Source organism: Molossus molossus, unplaced genomic scaffold (genome assembly GCF_014108415.1).
Source record: "Molossus molossus isolate mMolMol1 unplaced genomic scaffold, mMolMol1.p scaffold_m16_p_11, whole genome shotgun sequence".
Taxonomy (NCBI): domain Eukaryota; kingdom Metazoa; phylum Chordata; class Mammalia; order Chiroptera; family Molossidae; genus Molossus; species Molossus molossus.
This window is the reverse complement of record NW_023425346.1, coordinates 13883329-13908204: the sequence shown is the minus strand read 5'-3', so window position 1 is coordinate 13908204 and position 24876 is coordinate 13883329. Positions and strand designations below refer to the sequence as shown.

Genomic DNA, 24876 nt, shown 5'->3' with positions numbered 1-24876 from the left:
ATACCTTCTTATCAAAGGAGTCAAAGGTTAGAGTTATCCATCCAGCTATTAAAATCATAAACCTAGTAGTTATGCTTGAACCTTTTCTCATATTTATCTGCATATATTCATTACCTTATCTTTGATTTTACTTTCAAAGATCTCACGTCAATTTACTTTTCTACAGTTCACAAACACTGTCTAGGATCAAACCACAGGAACTGCAGTTCCTTCTTAACTGGTGCACGCTCAACCCCTACAGCATCTCCCAGTCTGTTCTCCACACTGCAGGCTGGCTGAGTGACCTTTCTGAAATCTAGATGTGATTACTAGCCACATCACCCTCATACTTCCCTCTCACAGCTAAAATCATTTTTGTCTATCCTTTTAGTCTACAGATAAAGACCAACATTCTTAAATAGTCTACAAGGAATTAAATGGAACCCATTTCCAGCTTTGTGCCATACAATCCTTTCCATTGTTTTCTTCATTCTAGGCACATTTGCTCTCATACTCACAAGGCCTTTGTGTGAACCTTTGTTCTAAACAGAAAAAATCTCTCAACTACTTTCTTATGTGAAGGCTGCCCATCTTGCAAACCTTATCTTAAATCACCTACTTAAGAAGTCACCTCCTCCCACCTCCCTAACCAAATCACATCCCCCAATAAAACATATTTTAAAGTCAAGTGTAATTTTTGTGTAATAGTTATACAATTATTTCTGCGATTTTTAAAAAATGGTTCAGAAGAACAGGAAATATATTCTTTTTGTGTGTGTCCTCCATTGTAAACCAAATGCCTAACATAGAGTCTTTTTATAAGAAATTTCCATAAATATTTGCTGAATCAATAAAATAAATAAATAAATAGTCTAAACTTTTCTTAGTTGAATTATAGACAGATAGGCATACTTATACTTTATCTATTATCTATCATCTATCTATCTTGATATAAATTATTTCTTCTTAGTCAATGGGCAAAATAAAATTGATGCCAAAAACCTTGATTTTTTTTTTTTTTGGCCAATAATGGACTCTCACAAAATTAATTTAAATACTGAAATTAAAACAATGAAAAACAATAATATATGGATACTGATGTATTTGGAATTACCCTGCATTATTCAACTTATTTTGCTATCGGTTTATTGCCAGTGACATTCATAATAGTCTAACATATATCAACATAATACATGCTCATTAGGTATTATGTTATTTACATTTTAAGTACCAATTTTATGAATGTTTAATGGAAACATTTTTTGAAGCAAAGAAACAAGTTATAAATTACTCAGTAAGAAAGTGCAAACGGCAGTTTGTCACAGTTGACTTTTCCTCCAGAAGCTCTAAGGAAATTTTATGAAATACTTAGAATTTGATGAAATTTGAAAGATGAGAATGATAGTATTTATGAAGTGAAGCACTATAATCATTATATGCTTACTTTCTGGAGAATAGGAAGAGCAGAGTGAAGTGGCAATGTTTGCCCTTGCTTCTAAAGACTTACATTTGGGTTAGCCGGTGTACAAACTGTGTGGTCAGGGATAAAATGTGGTATCCCCAATGTATTGCCTTGTGTGTCAGAAACACTGATTTGCTTAGGATCATGAGAATAGACAGTGAGATTGGCTCCACTTCCTTAATTTGATTATTGGAGAGGATTCTTCCTGGAATGGTATGTTTATAGCCAGATATTGGCAAGTGCTGAAGATTTTTAAGTCCAGTTATACATTTAAGATTACAGTCCCCATATGTTCCTTTACTGAACCATTTTAAGGCACCAGATTTGGAGGACTAAAATAAAAAAGGAGCATGCTCAGAAATTCTCATGACATAAAAAAGCGATTTGATTTTGAAGCAAAACACAAATGGTGAATGTTGAGTAAGGGACAAGCTAAAAGATTGGAGTAAATGTGATAGATTGAATGATATATATATATATATAACAAATACTTTTATCTATTGTACACATGCATTTATCTATTCAATTACAAGTTGGACGCCTACTGTGTCCCACACAACAGAGCTAAAATAGACAAAATTGCCAACTTATTTTAATTATTACTTACCTCATGAAAGAAGTCAACCCTATAACAGAGTGCACTGCAAGCCATGAAGAGATGAGCACAGGGTACTTTTTAGAATCTCTGAGAAGAGGTCGCTTAACTAGGAGAAACTCCCTAACTAGGAAAATTTGCAAATATTTTTTGTTTCATGTGTTTAAGCAAAAAATAAGTAAGATTTAGAAAAAAGAGAGAGAGAGAGAAATATCTTGGAGGAGAGAGAGATAGAAGATAAAGAATTTCTGCTCATAGTTGAAAGACATGATTTACACAGTTAAGTACCTTTTCAGTATTTATTATATACCCAGTAGTGGAATTTCCCATCCTTGAATTTTATATTATTTCTGAATTTTAAGATTATTTGTATATATCATCTTATTATTCACGAATGTTTATGAAGTACATAAGTAAAATATTATTTTTATATTTCTATCAAAGGATATTCTTAATGAAGCTAGAATCAAACTCCTGAGATGATTAAAATAGATATTAATTTACTTATTCAGGAAATAATTATTAAGCACAATTATAACAGTCACTGCCCCAGCTTCTGGAGATATAGCAATGAAGAATACCAGGTCCCTGCATCATGGAGCTTACATTCTATAGGAATACTACCTACCTATGCACCTAAGCACACACACACACATACATTCATATACAAAAAATGCATACCCGCATAATATGTTGAATGGTGTTAAGCATCATGGACAAAAATAAAAAGTGAAAGGGAATAAAAAAAATTCAAATAGAGTTAAATGATCTGGCTTCCTCGATCACCCTTTATATAAAGTCATCAGGAAACACCTCACTGATAAGGTGAAGAGCAGTGATATGAAAAATAAGAGAAAGAGCCAGACTAGGGACTAAGTAGTGCGAAGGTCCTGCCACAGAGACATGCCAGTGAGGAATCAGGAGAATGGAAGACGACAAGGTCAGAAAGGGTAGAGGGTCAGATCATCTATAAGGGCTTGTAAGCCATTTAAAGACCTAGAGAGGAAACCATGTCAAAGCCTTTCAATATACTATATACATAATCAACCAGTAATCCAACAGGAAAGAACACATTGTTTTGTCAGGTAAATCCATTTTCTTAATGTTTCCCCTGAAGCAAGAAAGAGCAACCTATATGTATAATCTCTATCATTTAATTATCAAAAATAATTTTGTTGCTCTAACATGCTACTAGAGTTTAATTTAAAAACCATCAATTGAGCTTGTGCTTCTGTGTTTGTGGAGAGGTGAGAAGTAGAATGGAAAAAATGAATTAAATGTTTTTCAATGAATTCCTCCCTATTTTGTGGCTTTTTATTTTTGTATCTTTAATACATATATATTCATCATTAGAAATGTATCTTCGCCCTGGCCGGTTTGGCTCAGCGGTTAGAGCGTCGGCCTGCGGTCCTGAGAGACCCGGGTTCGGTTCCCACTAAGGGCATGTACCTCGGTTGCAGTTTGTCCCCGGCCCTGGTTGGTTGTGCGGGTGGCAGCCACTCGATGTGTTCCTTTCACATCGATGTTTCTCTCTCTCTCTCTGTTCCTCTCTCTCCCTCCCACTCTACTGAACAAAAAAATGGAAAAATGTCCTCGGGTGAGGATAAAAAAAAAAAAAAAGAAATGTATCTTCAAGTAAGGAGAGTTGCTGAGTGAAAGATTTCAAAAAAATATATTAAATGTTGTATGGTATAAAATTTTCTAATTGAAAACAAATTACTTTAATAAACTGGAGAAGATGCTTATATTTTCCTTCTTTTTAAGAATAAATTGCTAGCCCTGGCCAGTCTGGTTTAGTGGTTGGAGCATCGGCCTGCGGACCAGAATGTCCCGGGTTCAGTTCCCACTATGGGCACATACCACCCCCCCCAAAAAAAGGATAAATTGCTAAACATAATCATCTCTTATGTAAAGATGTGAATGTTATTTTTTGAACCAATTTTAAAACTGTCTTTAGTTTAATTGTAAATCATTTCTATCTAATATTTAAGAAGCATCCCCATTCTTCCCAGCATTCAAACACACACACAGACACACACACCCACCCCCCACTCACACACCCCGCATTGAATTCACTTAAAAATATTTTATTATATACTTTTTAAAATTTGACCATTTTCCAAACTAATTTTAAATAAATAAATAAATTGGTCTGATCCCTGCATGATTTAGTAATAGTTGGCAGCACAAATTTTATATGCCATTTTGAGATTGTTGTATTCCTTCTATATTTTAGAATGAGGAGCCCGTGTTTTCTAGGGATGGCAGAAAATTCTTTATGACAGTTCCTGTTAAGCAAGGGGGCCGTGGAGAATTTCACCACATAGCTATGTTCCTCGTCCAGGTAAATGCTTCTTCTGTTGTTTTGTTTCATTGAGATCATGTTCATGAAGGCCCGATTCTTGTAGCATTCTGAACCTACAAATGCCTGTGAGTCCAGCCATATATCTAACTCAGTGATGTTAGGAAAAGGAATCCTCAGGGTTCATGGCCATAATTCAAGTTCTACCTTCCCACAAAACAATCTCAATGTTCAACAAAATTTAGTAAGGTGCATATGTGTGCTAGGAGTTGAAGGGTTTGGTATATAGAATTTAATAAATGAAATTTATTAAACCCCTACTTTCAAGATCTGGAGAAACATCTTGAGATTTTTTTGTTTATTTATTAAACAAATACATATTACAACTTTGTACAAGTAATACTTATAAGATGTTATAAAAGTTTTAATTACTTGAAGCAACCTAAATGTCCACCAAAAATTGAATCATTGCCCTGGCTGGTTTGTCTCAGTGGCTAATTTGGCCCTTGGACTAAAGAGTCACTATTTTGATTCCGGTCAAGGGCACGTACCTTGGTTGCAGTTTGGTCCCCAGCCCTGGTCCGGGCTCTACAGGAGGCAACCAGTCAGTGTTTCTCTCTCACGTCTGTGTTTCTCTCTCTCTCTCTCCTTCCCACTCTGTCTGAAGATAAATATAAAAATATCCTTGGGTAAAGATCAAGAAAAGAAAAGAAAATTGAATTATTGAATAAAGTATGATACACCCACATAAGAAAATATGTACAGTTATATTTGTATGGACTTTCTAACAAAAGAGGGGAAAATGTTATTTTTTCTACTTTATCTAATTATAAAAAATAAGTGAATTAACAAGTGATAGTTTAAATATGACAAGATTAATTAATCAATCAATTTAAGTCTAATTGCCAATTACAAATATTCATGAGAAATCAAGTTTCTTTTAAATTCAAACATATTAACACCATAGTCTCATAGTTAAAAGAGAATTTATAAAGATAAAACATTATGGATAAATTAGCATCGTCTATGAGAGATGTACAAACAACCAATTTTATAGCTACAAAATATAGAGTAAATATCAATGTGGCAAAAGGTCTCTAAGCAAACAGGATACTTTTATGTTCTTAGCACTTTCAAGTTTTCTGCATATTCTCAACCTTTTGTCATTACTAATACATATACTTATATTGCATGGCTCAGTGTCTTGAATTCTCAAAATCTTGTGTAAATAACTTAAAATTAAACACTTGTTCAAGGTCTCGACAATCAAAATGATTGTCGTGTTTTAACTTTAATTTTAATAAAAGCTGAAATAAATAATTAGGAACTTACATAATTTCCACAGTAGAACTGTAGATTAATTTTTATAGTATACCATTAAGTTTGTAAAACAGGTTGTACTAATATAATATGAGCTTATTTATGTTCCAAGTAAATGTATGCATTTCTATAAGAATAAAATTTTGGTGACTCAGTATCCAACACTTGAATGATTATTGGAGACAGGTGGGATTAAGGGAACGTTTCCTTTTATGTGAACTGGAGGAAGCCTCAAATTACTTTACCTAGTTAGCTTTTGCTAACTAATAATAAGTTGTTGTTTTTTATTATAATTACCAGAAAAATTTTCGGCCTAAAAAATAAATAACACTTTCCAAATCTTCCAACTGACTATGACATCTTACTGAATTTTTAAATCCTGGTATTTATATTTAACAAATTGTGAATATTTTAAGATAGAGTGAAGGATAGGGAAGTATAATACATATTTATGCTACATTCTACTCCAAGATAAACAACTTATTCAACAATTTATAAGGTTGGATCAAAGAGTCACGGGTTCAATTCTGGTCAAGGGCACATATCTTGGTTGCAGTTCGGTCCCTGGCTCTGGTCAGGGTCCTGGGGGAGGCGACCGATCGATGTATTTCTCTCACATCATTGTTTCTCTCTCTCCCCCTCCCACTCTATCTGAAGATAAATGGAAAAAATATCCTCAGGTGAGGGTTAAAAAAATTAAAATGAATATGAAGTGTGGAATTGGGGGAGGCTGATGATGTAGGAATCAAGATATTACAGAATTTTATTTGTAAATTTTGAGAAGAAATACCTTCTGTCCTCTGATCAAACCCTACTGACAGGCAGTCTCACTCATTATTTCTGACATGTTCAGAGCAGTTTCATAGAGCAGATGTGTGTACTTTGTTCTTCTTCTATATGAGGGGTATAGCAAAGCTTTCATTAAAGTAGAGAACATTTTGATCCATTCTGGTTGCAGTTCAGAGAATTTGTGCTTTGTGTCATTGACAAATAAACATGACTGCATGCTTGTTTATGGATATTTTGGCAATATGACTAAAATTAAATTACTTTTATAATGAATCAGAAGTCAGTGCTTAGGTAAATACAGTTTTTACCTTAGTTTACACACGCACAATTTTAGTAAATAGTTTGAATTCCCTTACCTCCGTTTTTTAATAGCTAACAGAAAAGCTCTTTTATGAATTGTGTATGATTACCTTATTGACATATAGGTAGTATAAACATTTGTTTAATTCTAAACAAAATAAACTGAACAAAGTAAAATCAAACACAGTCTTATCACTTATCTCATCTGTCAAACAATTGGTTTCATATTTGTAATTCCTTTTTACATTAAAAATATATTTTTTCTTTTAAAGATTATAATCAAAGCACACATTTAGAATTGTAACATTTAAAAATAATTTATGAACATTTTCTCTTATCATTTACATGTAATTATTATATTTAATATTATTCTTAAATGTTTTCTTAATAATTATGTAACATTTCACCTAGTTACTATATTATACTGTATTAAAATGAATTCATTTTAATCAGCATTACAGTTATTTCTAATGTTTTAATATAATTTATTCAGCTACAACACTATTATGCATAAATACTTTTTTCTATTTATAATAATTCCCACAATAACATATTTATAAATGTCAAAAAATACCTAGACATTAAAACAACTATGAGGAATCACCTCACACCTGTCAGAATGGCTGCCATCAACAAATCATCAAACAACAAGTGTTAGCGAGGGTGTGGAGAAAAGGGGACTCTAGTACACTGCTGGTGGGAATGCAGACTGGTGCAGCCACTATGGAAAACATTATGATGTTACCACAAAAAGTTAAAAATTGAACTGCCATTTGATCCAATAATCCCATTTCTAGGAATATACCCTAAGAAACCTGAAACACCAATCAGAAAGAATATATGTACCCCCATGTTCATAGAAGCACTACTTACAATAGCTAAAATCTGGAAACAACCCAAGTGTCCATCAGTAGATGAGTGGATAAAAAAGCTGTGATACATGTACACAATGAAATACTATGCAGCTGTAAGAAAGACAGATCTCTTATCATTTGATATAACATGGAGGGACCTAGAAAGTATTATTCTAAGGGAAACAAGCCAAGCAGAGAAAGACAAATATCACATGATCTCACTTATTTGTGGAATATTTTGAACTAAACAAACTACTGAACAAAAATAACCCAGAGACATAGAGGTGGGGTACAGACTAACAAGCCTCAGAGGAGTGGAGCTTTGGGGAGGGTAAGAGATAAACCACAGAACTTGCATGCATGTATGCATGACCAATGAACATAGACAACAAAGCTGGGAATGGGGCAAGGGGGAAGAGGAGGAGGGTGTCAATGGGGGGAAAATGAGAAACATCTGTAACAAAAACAAACAAATAAATAAATAAAAGATACCTAGACAAATCATATGTGAACATAAGCATTTGTTTAGGTTTTAAGGTGGAGTGCCAAATTGCCTCTCAAAAATAGTATAATAATTTACAAAAATAATACAGTAATATAGAGTGTAAAGAGTAATGCATATCAACATTGATGACTTTTACTCCCTCCTTCCTCCCTTGACGTGGTAGAGGATTTCACCTAACATGGATGGGCCCAGAAAGTGAGAAATGGCAGGAAGCGAACTTGGCAGCAGGCAGTCAGGAAGACCGCCTTGATGCTTAGCTATAAGTACTTCATGCTTAGCTATATTTGAGAGCTTCCCTATTAACTGAGAATATATTTATATGTTTGTAGTATCTTACTAAACAAAATTGGTAAAATTTGTCAGCACTTTGCTGCCTTACACAGTCAGTATGTACATGAAAACCATTAATTAGAGACCAAGGTACAAAATTCGTGCTTTCAGGCTATTTTCATTATAGAGGGTGATGTTTTGCATTAAAAATATTTTAGTGTTTGATTCTCATTTACAAAAGATTTTTGTTAATTCTAAAAAGTAAAAGTAGAAGGAATGCATGTATTCTCCTCCAGACTTCTTATGCTTGTAATTTTATATAAACTGCAGTACTTCATCAGTACTTCATCCTTCTATTTTGAATTTCTATTTTAATCTAAAGCCTGCCTTTTCCATAATGCTAAATAATTTTGAAAAACAATTTCTGAGAATATTAATATTTATTTGACATAGTAATCATTGTTATTCTATGTTTAATTTAGTAGCAATTTGTTATAATTATAGATGTCACTATACATCAAGTTTATTAATATTATGGATCATTTATTTAGTTTTGATTAGGAAAACTAGAATGTCTACATTAAAAGCAAGCATTTCTAAATATGTATATATGTATTTATATTTCTTGATTACTTTTAATTAAATATGTGTAAGCAGAACTTGTGAGCATTTCTCTATATTTTTTATAAAGACAATGTTAATAAAAATTGGCTTTTCCAAAAATCTATATAGCTAAATTGTTCTTCTAAGTAGAGCATGCAGTATTAATAATATCAATTTGTGTAGTTCCTGAATCAAACAGTGATGCAAAACCTCTTTTACCTCAGACCATTGAACTTTTGATCACTTCTAATATTTTCTCTTTCCCTTCCTCCCATAGCATTCCTTATGTAGACTTCTAACTTCTGAATCCCCATGCCTGAAAATTACATCCTACATCCTGCAGTGCAGTCCACAGTTAGGTGAAAGGTTTTTTTCTCACAGAGATGGCCACCTCTTTTTTCTCTCTCTTTTTTTTTATCCTCACCCGAGGACATTTTTTCATTTTTTGTTCAGATAGAGTGGCAGGGAGAGAGAGGGAGAGAGAGAGAGAGAGAGAGAGAGAGAGAGAAACATCGATGTGAAAGGGATACATTGAGTGGCTACCATCCGCACGACCCAACCAGGGCCAGGGACAAACTGCAACCGAGGTACGTGCCTTTAGCAGGAACCGAACCCAGGTCTCTCTGGACCTCAGGTCAATGCTCTAACTGCTGAGCCAAACCAGCCAGGGCACCACCTCTTTTCTCAAATGTGAGTGAGAAGCAGTGTTTCCATCTCGTTAAGTGGTTCAGATTCATAAGCAGAAGCATTGCCCTGTCATCTTCCCAAGTTGTGTTAAATGGAAAATTATGTATGTTGGTGAATCCATTTGCTGTCTTTGTGTAGCCTCACAAAGTTTTGCTCAAGAGAGCTGGTGATTTCACCTAAAATAATTTTGAAAGTTTACTCATTACAAATACTGCAGAAAATAGTATGCTCCCAGTCCAGAATTCTACTGCCTAATACAATTTTTCATTAAATTTTATTGCTGTATCTGATTAGGACATTGTCTGAAAACAATTAGCTGATGAATAGACAGTAAATTAAAGCATGCTATTTTTAAGCACTACAATATTTCCCTTATCTAGAAGCTCTGAAAGTTAAACAGAATATAAGAAATTTGAATGGAGTGTGTGATCAGGTAAAAATCAAATGTATTGTTAAACTTTTACTGATACCAATATATTTTTAATTTTTAAATAGAAAGATAAAATTAATATTTAACTTTAGTAAGAGAAAATCTATACCAATTAAAACAGAGGCATCTGATGTCTAATGTCCTAAATAAAAACACTCTTTCTCCTTATCCTAGATTTTCATTCCTCTTTTGAGAATAAATAAAATCACTAGTTTTGTTGCTGTTTATTTAAAACTAAAAGTGAAATAAGACTCAATTTTAAGCCCTGTTTTCCTTGTCAAACATCCACTATGGTTTCATTTGCATAATCAGTGTTACTGTTCAAAAAACTTATTATAATAAATAAATACCATTGTAGCACATGAAGAATTATTACTTTGGAGTAAAAATGATTATTTTTTTCCTGCTTTTTAAGTTAACTTGCCTGTGGTTGCATATCTGCTGAAGGTGGATGGAAAACAAATTGAGGTACAGACAGCCCCTCATAAAGATAGTGAAGCCCCTTAATATTTATTTTGTATTTATTTTCTGATTGGTTTTTGAATTATGTACCTGAAATCCAGCTCAAACTCAACACTCTTACTGATATGATATAATTTCTTATATATTAATGAAAAATAGCTTGAGTCTTATAACTATAACTATGTAAGTATAAAAGTAGTCTGTGCCATTATGGGTAAAATGTTGTTCAAACTTATTGCCCTGGCAGAGAGAAAGTGAGCAGGGCAGTTACAGATGTTTGAAGTAAAACCCAAAGATTCTGTGGTTGTTATAATGGCTTTCAGCAATAGTTCTTTTGATTCTAGATTTAGAAGTGTTCTATTTGACCCTAAACGTTATTCTCGCAGACATTTTTTTAAAGCATTGGATTTTTGCTCATGATCACTTTTAATGTGGCCACTTGTCTGTGTTGAAAACACACACACACTTCCTAAAAAATAACAGAAAATATTATCAACCAAGAAATCTGCGAAACAAAAACATTTCCAGATATGTGCAATCATTGAGCAAAGTTTTATTTTTTAATGTTTTGAGGTTTTTTCATCTTGAATTTGGGCAAAAAATATATATTGAAACCTTGAAATCATTGTATTCCACCATTGGCTCATTCAAAGTAGGATCTGTAATTGAGTGAGATGTTGTCCTGTGGGACTTTGGTGATAAAATATGTGACTTCAGAACTCCATGCCCATTTGGAAAGTGCCTGTTTCCAGCCTCAGACATGTTGTTTCATCTTTGCATTTATACTTTATTCAGCAAGTGCTTGTAAAATGCTACAATGCCTCAGAAAGTATATAAAAACCTAAAATAAATTATATGCTTTTTGTTGACCTTAAACAGCTAAATGTTTAGAGTAAGGAGTAGACATTTTAGAGAGATGTCTAATACAGATGTGTACCAAGACATTGAGAGTTTTTTGAAGAAAAATTCTAATACTATGTATACATAGAAGAAAATAAAATGTTCTTTTAGTTTCGGCTTCCAGTAACATAGGAAAGTAGATCATTAAATAAACTTTTTCATATCAAAAACATTAGATTCTAGATATATTTGTATCAAAAATGCATTTGAAGTGTTACTCAAATAATGGATTACATTCTCCGAAGACAAGGCAATTGAAGGCAAGACAGGAGATGAGAAGAGCAATCAGATGTTAATGAGCCAGAAAGCAAAGATGAAATAAAGAGGTATGGCAAAATAAATAATTGATTATTTGTAAAAATAATCAAACCTAATGTCTATGAAGGTCAATTTAAAACATGGACAAACCCTCAAAATGTAAGTAGTAGAAAGGATAAGGTATAATTTTAGATTTAAAAATGTATTTTAAAACACTCTGAATAACATGTCAATGAATTTGAAAACTTGAGTAAAATAGATAAATTCTAGGGGGAAATTATCTGTTTTAAGAAACAGATATTCTGAATTGCCCCCATTAGGAAATGGAATCAGTGTTTTGACAGTTCTTCATATCGGACACAGGTAGATTTTAAAGGTGGGTTCTGGCATTGGCCGGTTTGGCTCAGCGTTGGAACGTGGGCCTGCAGACCAGAGAGTCCCAGGTTCAGTTCCCAACAGTGACATGTACCCCCTGAAAAAATAAAAATAATAAATTAAAGGTGGTTCTGCCAAATTTTCAACAAGCAAATGCAATTTTGTAGAAACACATTCAAAAAGTGAAAAAGTCAGAATATTTTCCAATACATTTTATATCACAAATATCATCTTGTACCCAAAACCAAATAAAGACAGTATGAGAAACAACAACTACAGCTAAAATCTCCTGAACCAAATGTTGGCAAATCTAATTTTTCAATGGGTTGAAAAGTGTAGTTATTTTCACATAGAAATGCTAAATTTGCTTAACATTTAAGTATCTACATTATAATTCACTACATTTGAATCTACATGCAAAAATTATAATCATTCTAATAGATGCAGAAACAGGATCCAAAAAAGTGAACAAAATCCATATTTAAAGGCCCTAGAAATACTTTGTAAAAGACACCTTTACACTGAGAAAGACATCTACCAAATACTTAGCTATCGTAGCATAATCTACAGGGATTCATTTTAAACATCAGCATTGAGACAAAGAACCAAATTAAAATAGGCAAATGTGCACAAAACCATAAAAATTATGATAGTTTTTTTTCCAAGTTACCACCTAAAAACAAAAGAAAAAAAAAAAAACTTGCTAAGAGAGAATCTTCTCTTGGAATATAGTTGCAAAGGAAAATGTGAAAACTAGTGACAGAAATTAAGAAACTTACCAGAAAATAAAATATTAGCTATTATAGTACATAAATTCATTCCTATGGTTTCATCTTAGGGTGCACTTTGAAGTACTATGTATTAGGGTACTAGTAATAGTACTCCTTAGGGACACTGCTCCTTAGGGTGTTAGTAATAGAACTCTAGTGAGCTACCTAATCATTCACCACTTATGAATCCATATCCTGGAAAACCCAGGATATTGATAAATATCAAAATATGGCTGACAATAGATATACAATTTACTATATGAAGAAAAGAGAAAATAAGAATAAAAAATGTTCAGTAGATAAATATACTAATCCCCCTAAAAAAATCATGAAGCAGAGGAATATGGTAAAATAGTACTCCAAAAAGAATTAAGTATCATTAAATAAGCATTTTTATATGTGCAATTATCAAATGAGATATTCAAAATTTAAGAATGGCTTCATAATATAGAAATAACAGTTGGAAACCAAAAAGTGACAAATTACAGGAAGAAAATTTAAAAAAAAATTAATTACTTAATTGAAAGGTAAACAAGTATAAACAGATATTGCTGCAAATACACTAATGGCTATCAAGAAAAGAGATGAGCATGGCCAGTGAGGCTCAGTGGTTGAGTATTGACCCATGCACCAAGAGGTCACTGGTTCGATTCCCGGTCAGGGTACATGCCCATGTTGTGGGCCAAATCTCCCGTGGGAGGCATACAGGAGGTGGCCAGTTAATATTCTCTCTCATAGACGTTTCTATCTCTCTCTTTCCCCTGCTTCTTCTCTTTCTAAAATCAATAAATAAAAAATAAATTAAAAAAAAAAGAAAAGATAACAGCCAATAGGATAAAATGAACTAAAGAAGTAGGAGGTTCAGAGTTGTATAGCAAAGAATGGGAAATAAGATTCACCTGATATTTCATTGGAATTCTAAAAAAAGATAAACTAAACAGTGGAAGACAGGCAGTATTTAAAATCATAATTCAACTTCTGGTGCAAATGGTTGGATAGGTAAATGTGGGACTCACCTCCTCATAGAACCACATCATAATTACAACTAAACTACAGAATAACCATCATTCAGAATGACCGGAAATCCGGCTAAAGGGAAATCCTACAACTAGGGCTATAAAGAAGAAGCCACATGTGGAGAGTGGTTACAAGACTGGAGATGTGGAACAGGTTGGTCCTACACCCGTGTGTGGCTGTTAAAAATCAAGAGGGCCCTGGCTGCTTAGCTCAGATGATAAGAGTGTTGTCCCTAGATGCTGAGGGGGCAGGTTCAATCCCCAGTCAGGGCAATGAATTCATAAATGAATGCAACAACAAATCAATGTTTCTCTCTCTTTCTCACTATTTCTCTAAAAAACAATGAAGAAAAAAAATATTAGGAGAGATATATTGGCTGCAGAGTTCCCCCTGAGGAGCAAGGGGCCCCAGCCCCATACCAGGAGCCCCAACTCAGGGGTGTCAAGAAGAGAAGTCCCCATAATGTTTGTTTATGAAAACCCACAGGGATTATGGCTTGAGTGAAAAGGAGGGCTGCTACAGCTCAGGTGTTCCTCTTAAAGGGCTGAGGCACAGATTTACTATGACTCTCTTGCTCTGACCTCCACTGCCAAGACAGCAGCTGGAAAGACCCCAAGAATATGCAGTGTAAAACAGTTGTCTGGCATCAGCGTGAGGGCTGCAGGGGCAGTTTTTACCCAGACATTAGCGCTAGCAAAAGCCACTCTGCTTTTGCTGAGCCTTCCTCCCACCTACAGGCAGGTGCTGTATCTGACTCTCCTTCAACCTGATTAATAGGGTTTGCTCCTATATAGGGAAGACTCCTCAAGATCCCACTCAGTCCAATATTTGGGCACACTCAAGCTGTTTCCAGTGGCTTTTTCATAAAACTGGATTATTATGTCTTATGATGCATCCTTTCCTAAAATATCTCAAACAAGCAGTATCTGGTCTCAGTGGTACCCTGTACATCTTGCTAAGTGGCCCCTGCCTTGGCACTAGCAGCAGCTGGCCTGGGTTTGCAGCTTAGTCTTTCCCAAGCAGCCCCAAAACTAGCACAAGTAGCAGACATTTGTAGTTCATGCCTAGCTGGACTTGGCATGTATTTTCTAGGAGGCCTCAGAGCCAGTGACCTGGTAGACAGCTTCAGACCATGCTGAAGCACAACCCAACCACCTCCATGAACAACATATACAAGAGATGAACTCAGCAGACACCAAGGGCATGCTGAAGCAAATCCTACTTTGTAGAGTTGGCCGTGGCATAATAGATCCTCTGCAGTGGCTATGCCAGGCCTTAGAGCCAATAGGCCAAGGGTTAAATCCCTCCCATTGATGTGCCAACAACTACAACAGCCCATGTGAGAGGTGCACCTGAAGCATCAAGCTTGGTGACTAGGGAGGCTGTGCCACTGGGCCCCCAGGACACTCTGCCAAGATTAGAAAATGTAGCAGCTCTACCTAATGCATAGAAATAAACACAGAGAGGCAGCCACATTGAGAGACAAAGAAATGTCCCAAATAAAAAAGCAGAGCAAAACTTTAGGAAAAATACTAAACAAAATGGAGACAAGCAATCTACCAGATTCAGAGTTCAAAACACTGATTATAAGGATGCTCAATGAACTTAGGAGAAGAGTTGATGAACTTAGTGAGAACTTCAACAAAGAGATAAAAAAACATAAAAAAGAACCAGTCAGAAATAAAGACTACAAGAGCTGTAATGAAGTATATTTTACAAGGAATGATCAGTAGAGTAGATGAAGAAAAGAATCAAGTCAGATTTGGAATATAAGGAAGCAGAAAATATTCAGTCAGTAGAGCAAAAAGAAAAAGAGTCCAAAAATGAGGACAGTTTAAAGAGTCTCTGGGATAAGTTTAAGAGCACCTACTTAAGAATTCTGGAAGGAGAAGAGAGAGAACAAGAAAATTGAAAATCTATATAAAAAAATGACAGAAAATTCCCCTAACCTGGAGAAAGAAATAGACATACAAACAAGTCCAAGCAGTGCAGAGAGTCCCAAACAAGATGGACCCAAAGATGCCCACACTGAGACACATCTTAATTAAAATGCCAAAGAATAAAGACAAAGATTCTTAAAAGCAGCAAGAGAAAAGCAGTTACCTACAAGAGAGCTCCCATAAGACTGTCAGCTGATTTCTCAAAAACTTTGCAGGCTAGAAGGGATTAACACAAACTATTCAAAGTGATGAAAACCAAGGACCTGCAACCAAGATTCCAAACAAACTCTCTAAACCTGTCCCCAAGGCCCCCTTTTATCTGACTTCCCAGTGAGCCATAGCCACCCAGCCTAGGATCTTCTAGGTACTCTCCTTCCAGGGAACATGCCCATGCCATTCCCTTCCCCCTCTCCCCTCTCCTTTCCGCATAGGCAGGTATCTCCTAAACTCCAAGAGACCCCACAAAACTTGCAACCAGGGAAGCAATGGACAGTAGCATCTTGTCTTGGGCTAAACCCCTGAACCTGTCTCCAAGGCCCCTTTTTACTCTGACTTCCTAGTAAGCCAAAGCAACCAAGCCTAGGTTCTCCTGCTACTTCCTCTATGCTATTTCTAGTTTCACTGTCCTAAATGTGTTTTTGCTGTGGCCAATAAAATCTTGCTTGCTTTTCTAAAATATATATATATATATATATCTACCCAGCTATCTTTAGAATCAAAGGACAGATGAAGAGCTTCTAAGACAAGAGAAAGCTAAAGAAATTCATCACCATAAAGCCATTATTAAAAGAAATGTTAAAATGTTAAAGGGTTTTCTTGAAGAAGAAGGATATCAAAATTATGAATAATAAAATGGCAATAAATACATATTTATTAATAATTACTTTAAATGCAAATGAATTAAATGATTCAATCAAAAGACATACTGTGGATGAATGGATAACAAAACAAAGCCCTTACATGTGCTATATATAACAGACTCACTTCAAAGCAAAAGACACACAGAGACTGAAACTAGAGGGATAAAAAAATATCTATTTCATAAAAATGGAAACAAAAAAAGAAGTTTGGGTAGCAATTGTTATACTGGACAAAATAGACTTTAAAACAAAGGTTATAACTAGTGTCAATGAAGGGCCCAACAATTATGGGTATATATATCTTAAGAAACCCAAAATGCTCAATTGAAAAGACATATGTAGGAATTCCAAAATGGTGGCAGAGTGAATGGAAGCTACACACACCGTCTCCCAGGACCAAACTGGAATTACAACTAAAATAAAGACAAATTGTCAGGAAAAAGTAACAGAAAAGCAGCTTGCAAGGATCATATAACAGGGACACTGACACGATCCTGGAAGGATTGTGGAGGCACAAGAGGGGGGCTGGAAGCCCACAGACAGCAGCAGCCTTAGCTGTGAGCAGCGCCATCGGGTTAAACTTTCAAGCGGCTCCACAACACAGAGCTGGGACAGACGCTAAAATAGCCACAGCCAATCACCTTGAGCTTTAGCAGAGGGAGGGTGACTGGACTGGAATTGTGTGGGGGCACTCAGGATTTGGAGGGCACTCAGAGCTTTTGCTGTGTTGTGGCCACAAATGACGGTGGCCATCTTACTCCTTTCCAGGGCTCTGGGGAGAGGCAGTGGCCCCTCCCTCGGAGATTCAACTCCACCTAGGTGGGCCATTGAAATGTAAATTGAGGCTCATTAACAACCAGCATCTGCCCCACCCTCAGAAAATCCCCTTATCATGAGCACCTGAGGGAGATTTCCATTCTACTGAGAACCCAAGGCTCTTCAAGTTACTGCTACTGATAGCCCCCAGGCTAGAAGCTAGGGAATAACTAAACCATTCCTGGGCTAGCAACTCTAACCAGGAAAGAAAGACTTGACTGTGGTGTTTAACGTGGATCATCCATTGCTCATCCAAACCCAGGAGAGGGAGCCACAAACAGCAGAACACCAACACCCACAGGGAAAATTTGGCAGGCTCCAAAGCCCACTGTGATAGCCAAAATGGTGAAACAAAGAAACAAAAGCCAAATTAAAGAACAAGAGACCTCTACCAAAGATGAAATAAATGTGGAGCAGTTGAGCAAGTTAATAGAGCTAAAATTCAGAGCCATGATCTTGAGGAAGCGCAACAGCATGAGTAAGGACATCAACACCATGAGTAAAGACATAAAAATGTTGAAAATCAACCAATTGAAAATTAAAAATCACCAAGAAGATATCAAGAATGACATACCTGAAATAAAGAACACATTGGAAGGTCTAACAGCATAGTAGAGGAAGCTAAGGACCGGATAAGTGAATTAGAAGACAGGGTAGAAAAAAATCAACCAATCAGAAAACAAAAAGGAAAAAAAAAAAAAACAATTAAAAAACAGAAAGACAGCTTAAGAGAACTGTGGGACAACTAAAACATAATAATATTTTCATCATAGGAGTCCCCGAAGAAGAAAATGAACAAGAGTTAGAGAATATATTTGAAAAAACAGAACAGAAAACCCAGAAATGGACCCAAGACATTATGCTCAATTAATATTTGACAAAGGAGGCAAGAGCATACAATGGAGTAAAGACAGCCTTTTTAATAAATGTTGTTGGGACAATTGGACAGCTACATGCAAAAAATAATAATAATAAAACTAGACCATCAACTTATACCATACACAAAAATAAACTCAAAATGGATAAAAGAATTAAATGTGACCTGTGAATCCATAAAAATCCTAGAAGAAAATGTAGGCAACAAAATTTCGGACATCATACGCAGCAGAGTTTTTACTGATACATCACTTAAGACAACAGAAACAAAGGAAAAAAATGACACATGGGACTACATCAAACTCAAAAGCTTCTGCACAGCAAAAGAAACAACCGTGAAAATAGAAAGGCAACCTACTGTATGGGAGAGCATCATTGCCAATGATACATCAGAGAAGGGGTTAATTTCCAAAATATATAGACTGCTCATACAACTCAACAGAAGGAAGACAAAGAACCCAATTAAAAAAATGAGCCGAGGAGCTAAATAGACACTTCTTCAAACAGGACATACAAATGGCCAAGAGACATGAAGAAATGCTTAACATCACTAATCATCAGAGAAACGCAAATTAAAACAACAATGAGTTATCACCTCACACCTGTCAGAATGGCCGCCATCAACAAATCATCAAGTAACAAGTGTTGGCGAGGGTGTGGAGAAAAGAGGACTCTAGTACACTGTTGGCAGGAATGCAGACTGGTGCAGTCACTATGGAGAACAATATGGTGTTACCTCAAAAAATTAAAAATTGAACTTCCATTTGACCCAGTAATCCCACTTCTAGGAATATACCCTAAGAAGCCTGAAACACCCATCAGAAAGAATATATATACCCCCATGTTCATAGCAGCACTATTTACAATCGCTAAGATCTGGAAACAGCCCAAGTGTCCATCAGTAGACAAATGGATAAGAAAGCTGTGGTACATATACACAATGGAGTACTATGCAGCTGTAAGAAAGAAAGATCTCTTATTCTTTGAGACAACATGGAGGGACCTGGAAAGTATTATCCTAAGGAAAATAACCCAAGCAGAAAAAGACAAATACCACATGATCTCACTTATATACGGAATATAATGAACATAACAGTCTGAGGAATCGGGTAGATTCAGAGACATGGATGTAGGGTACAGACTGACAACCCTCAGAAGAGGGGGTTGTAGGGGGAGGGAAGAGATAAACCACAGAACTTATATTCATGTACCCATAACCAATGGACATGGACAACAAAGCTGGGGATGACATGGGGTGGATGGGGAGGTAGATGTCAATGGGGTAAAAAAGGAGAAACATCTGTAACAAAAATAAAATTTTAAAAAAAGAGAGAAAGAAAAGGCATAAAGGCATATATATTTGTATGTTCATTGTGGCATTATTTACAGTTGCCAAGATATAGAAGCAACTTAAGTGGCCATCAACAAATGAATGTATAAAGAAGTTTTATATATATATGTATATGTATGTATGTATACACACACACATATATATATGACATTGGAAAGTGACTAAGCCATAAATACAAATGAAATCTTGAGTCTCAAAACAACATGGATGGACCTAGAGAGTATTGGGCTGAGTGAGATAAGTCAGACAGAGAAAGCCAAATACATATGATTTCTCTTATATGTGGAATCTAAAAACAAAATAAACAAAACAAGCAGAACAGAAACAGACTCACAGATACAGAGAACATTTTCATAGTTGCCAGATGGGAGGGAAGTTGAGGGATGGTGAAAAAAATTAAGGGATTAAGTCCGACCGGTGTGGCTCTGTGGTTGAGCATCAACCCATGCACCAAGAGGTCGCCAGTTCAATTCCTGGTCAGGACACATGCCCTGGTTGTGGGCCCAATCCCCATTGGGGAGCATGCAGAAGGCAGCCAATCAATGTTCTCTCTTACCGATGTTTCTATCACTCTCTCTTTCCCTTTCTCTCTCTATAAAACCAATAAAGAAAAAAAAAAAAAAAAACTTTAAAAATTAAGCGATTAAGAAGTACAAAGTGGTGCATAACTTTAATATATATTCATATATTTATTTGGGTTACTTGAAGTAGTTTTGAAAATTAGAATATGGACTATATATTTAGATGATATTAATTTGAATATTCATAGGTGTGATATTTAATTTGCTTATATGAGAAAATATTTTTTAAATCTTGAGAGATGAATAGTAAAATATTTAGGGCTGAAATATCTGATACTTAGTACTTCCAAATGATTCAGCAAACAAAAAAGCAGGGAGGGAAGGTATTAAAAATATTGACTCCTGGTGAATCTAGGTAAGAATGGTGTGAGTACTCAACCTCTTTGAATATTTTCTCAATAAAAAAGAAAACAGCGCTGGCCAGTTTGGTTCAGCGGTTACAGCATCGGCCTGCGGTCCAGAGAGACCCGGGTTCGGTTCCCGCTAAGGGCACGTACTTCGGTTGCAGTTTGTCCCGGACCCTGGTTGGTCGTGCGGGTGGCAGCCACTTGATGTGTCCCTTTCACGTCGGTGTTTCTCTCTCTCTCTCTCTCTCCCTCCCACTCTACCTGTACAAAAAATGGAAAAAATGTCCTCGAGTGAGGATAAAAAAAAATAAATAAAAACAAACAAAAAAAAACAGATGAGATACAATCTCATACTCATTAGTTTGACAAAATATTAAATAGCCTGATGAAATTAACTGTTGGTGAGGAAGTGATAAAGATTTGGAGCAACAGAAACTCTGTTGCTGATAGACTATAGCTTTGGAAAATACTTTGTCACTATCTACTTAAGTAGAATATGTATATCTCTGACTAAGCAATCCCATTTCTAGTTGTTTGTCTCCAGAAAACCCTGCCATGGCCATCGGAGGACATTCATAAAACTGTCCTCAGGCAACTTGTTTTTAAAAGCAAATATTTGGAAACACTCAAGGGTCAAAAATACAGATAAACTATGCTGTATTCATACAAACAATACCACATAGCATAAACTATGCCTACAAGCATCAACATGGATCAATATCAGAAATAAATTATTGATTGAAAATAGCAAATCTTATAGTGACGCACATGATGCAAAATTTGAAAGTATACAACCCTTAGTAGTTATTTGGAATACAGTTTGTTCAGAAATGTTTTTTTCTTTAAAGCTGTCAAAAGTGCACAGATGTAAATAATGTAGATGAGACTCATCAAAGTCCTGCATCTGTACCAAATGCCAAGATGGCATCCTGTGACCAGACGATGCACAGGGGATCCTAACCTAGAGCTGTCTTCTCAATGGTTTCCTACAGAAGAATAAAGGCACCGTCCTCCTGGTCTATGTTTATATAAATGTTTATACATTGTTGAGATGGAAAATGAGTAACTGAATGTTAGCTGAGAATTGAAGGATTAAAAGTGACACAGGCAGTTACGACTTTTGTGTTGACCAGAGAGATGCTATTGTAAATTTTTAAAAATCAACATTTTGTATTTCTTTGCAGAGTAAAAGTGAGCAAATGACCGTGCGGCACCTAACATCAGGAAACTGGGAAGTGATAAAGATCTTGGCATACGATGAAACTACACAAAAAATGTGAGCGTTTTTTTTTTATTCTATTGTCAGGTTGGAAGTCGGGGTTGTCAACTGCAGTATTTTCTGCCAGATTTATGTTTTGCCAACCATGCTCCTAGTCCAAACAACTTGGCCACATAGCAGCATGGTCTTTAAAGACTGTTGCCTTGACTCAGAGAGACACTTATACAGACACACACACATGCACACATGCACACACACACATACTCAGAGAAATTGAGAGGATCATGAAAAAGTCTGATCATATTTTTAAGAAAAAATATATTTCCCAAATGGATCAAAGTCCTGTGGTTAAATAATAAAAAAGCTTTTCTATATCCTAGACAGTATAAAAAATTCAACGGGCAATGGTGTGGCAAAAATTGACTTGTGCCTGCTGTTTGTGTTGTTTTCTTTCCTGGGCAGTTACTTTCTGAGCACCGAGTCTTCTCCCAGAGGTAGGCAACTGTACAGGTAAGCAGTGTGCAAGTATCTCTCTACACACGTTGATTTCTCTATGGCCATTGCACAGCTTAATGATGGGATGGAAGAATCTGAAGCGTTGTGTTTTGTTTGTTTGTTTGTTTGTTTTTGACGTGACTAGGGGAGAGCCAACACTGTGATAGAACCCCACTCTCTTGGTCTAGATGTTCGGCCATGACCTTTGCGGCCTTCAAGGGTTAGAACCAGACTAAAGACCATCTTGCTGCTCCTTTATTTTTTCCTCACCTGCTTTTACAGTCTCAAAATACCCTTTTGTTTGTAATTTTTTTTTTTTTACTTTATTGATTTTAGAGAGAGAGGAAGTGAGAGGGAGAGAGAGAGATAGAAACATCAATGAGAGAGAACATTGATTGACCACCTCCTGCATGCCCCTTACTGGGGATTTGGCCCACATCCTGGGCATATGCCCTGATGGGGAATCAAACTGGTGACCTCTTGGTGCATGGGTCAATGCCCAACCATTCAGCCAATCAGCCAGGCACGTTTTCTTTTTTTTTTGAGGCTTGCTTCTCATAACTACCAACATCACAGATATTCACATATTTTCCTCAGTGACCTTTCTTCTGCTAAGCCTCATTTTAAATTTTTGGTGGATTAATTTTGTACACATGCAGTTAATTTGCGAACAAAATAAAAGCACTGTGAACACTTAATAGACTGGATCAAGTGTGTAAAATCCAGGTAGTATGTAAAATCCATTAAGGATGTTATTTAAGCCAGCAGTGCTTGTTGATTACCAAAATAAAGCAATGGATAAGAATATGTTCATCTGCCCAATTTTCCTGGGTGAAAAGTTATATCCATAAAAGGGGCATAAGGTCATACCTATTTAGCATTAAAATGTCTCCTCACTCAGAAAGCTTTCAGCAGAACCCCCGCAAGAATGACTTTTGTTTTTGTCTGGCAAGCAACTTATTAACTCTAGACTTTGTATACACTTTCTGATTTCCGTTTCACAGTTTTAAAGTATCAGAACCACCATGGCATATGCTCAGTGAAAATTCATCATGTTTGAAGAAGTGTCACCACTGACTCTTACCAAGTAGCCTAGACTTTCCTTTGAGAATAAAAACACATGTTTAAAGTGCCCCAACTCCTACCCGGCCAGTGTAACTCAGTGGTTGAGTGTGGACCAAGAGGTCGCCGGTTTGATTCCTGGTCAGGGTACATGCCTAGGTTGTGGGCCCAATCCCATTGGGGGTCATGCAGGAGAAGGCCAATCGATGTTCTCTCTCATCTATGTTTCTATCTCTCTCTCCCTCTCTAAAATCAATAAAGAAAATTAAATAAATAGAGTGCCCCAAATCCCTCTAATTCACCCATATACTCTTATTTATGCATATATTGCTTTTATCTGAAGCAAGACTCTCCCTTTTATCAGCCCTTCCACTATGTCATTCATAGTCTGTTTTCTCTTAGAGCCGGGAACCCATATTCTCAATCCTAATGACTTCCAAAGGAAGAACAACTGTTTATTTAAAGATACTGATTCTAACTTTGTCAGATGTCTTGGTTAAAGTGCTGGTCACTTTTTTTTTTCTGGAAACCTGAAACTTATCTTCCTTGAAACTTAGACTCTGATTCATATTGCCAGTCATGAACAATCCTTTAAGATGGGGAAATACTTGACCAATATTTTCTTTCTCTCATTTTATGAAAGTCTTAAAGGAAAATTAGTGTCTGAAGATTAGACTTGGCCAGGTTGAGCCAGTAGAATTCCCTCAATTTATCTTCCCTTTATTAGCCTAAAATGTGATTTGAATCACAATGACTTCTTAGATTTGTGTGCTTGGCATATCTCGTTAGTGACTGAGGCAGGAGTCAATATATCTGTGACTGGTGCTGGCATAGCAGGCTGTGCTATAAAGAAAATGTAGTACCAATAAATTTCCTTTAAATAGCTCATCAAATGCCAGTTGGCTTGACTGTAAGATAATGTTAGTGTTTAATCTAGAAAACTCAATCAATGCCTTGTCCAGGCCATAAAAACAATCATTGGCTGAAAATTTATGGGATTAGAAACCCCTGCAGAATCAGAACTGCTACCATATTTATGTTACAATTTTGTCTCGCAATTTCTATTTTTTTATTTTAATAATTTCATAATCTAAATTATGCCAAAATACCAACATAAACCTCTCAGGAGCTTCGATCTAAAAAGTTATATAGAGTCATGAGAGTAAAGGTTTTATTTCATTTATTTTTCCTCATCCGAGGATATTTTTCCATTTATTTTCAGATAGAATGGGTGGGGGGGGAGAGAGAGAGAGAGAAACACCAATATGAGAGAGACATATTGATTGGTTGCCCCCCACATGACCCTGATCAGGGCCCTGGCCAGGGACCAAACTGCAACTGAGGTATGTGCCCTTGACTGGACTCGAACCCACAATTCTTTGGTCTGTGGACTGATGCTCCAACTGCTGAGCCAAACCAGCCAGGGCAAGAGTAATGGTTTTAAATTGTAG

The 24876-nt window shown here is 35.9% G+C and overlaps 1 protein-coding gene across 7 annotated transcripts in view; it reads left to right on the top strand.

Annotated features, from left to right (window-relative positions):
• The window catches only part of DPP10 (dipeptidyl peptidase like 10), a 1561433-nt gene that overhangs the window by 1484188 nt on the left and 52369 nt on the right, over positions 1-24876 (top strand). For all 7 annotated transcript variants that reach the window (XM_036253736.1, XM_036253738.1, XM_036253733.1 and 4 more), the window contains 3 exons: positions 4273-4380; positions 21834-21925; positions 22331-22378. In XM_036253736.1, coding sequence (XP_036109629.1) covers positions 4273-4380; positions 21834-21925; positions 22331-22378 — 248 coding nt within the window. The remainder of the gene's footprint in view (positions 1-4272; positions 4381-21833; positions 21926-22330; positions 22379-24876) is intronic.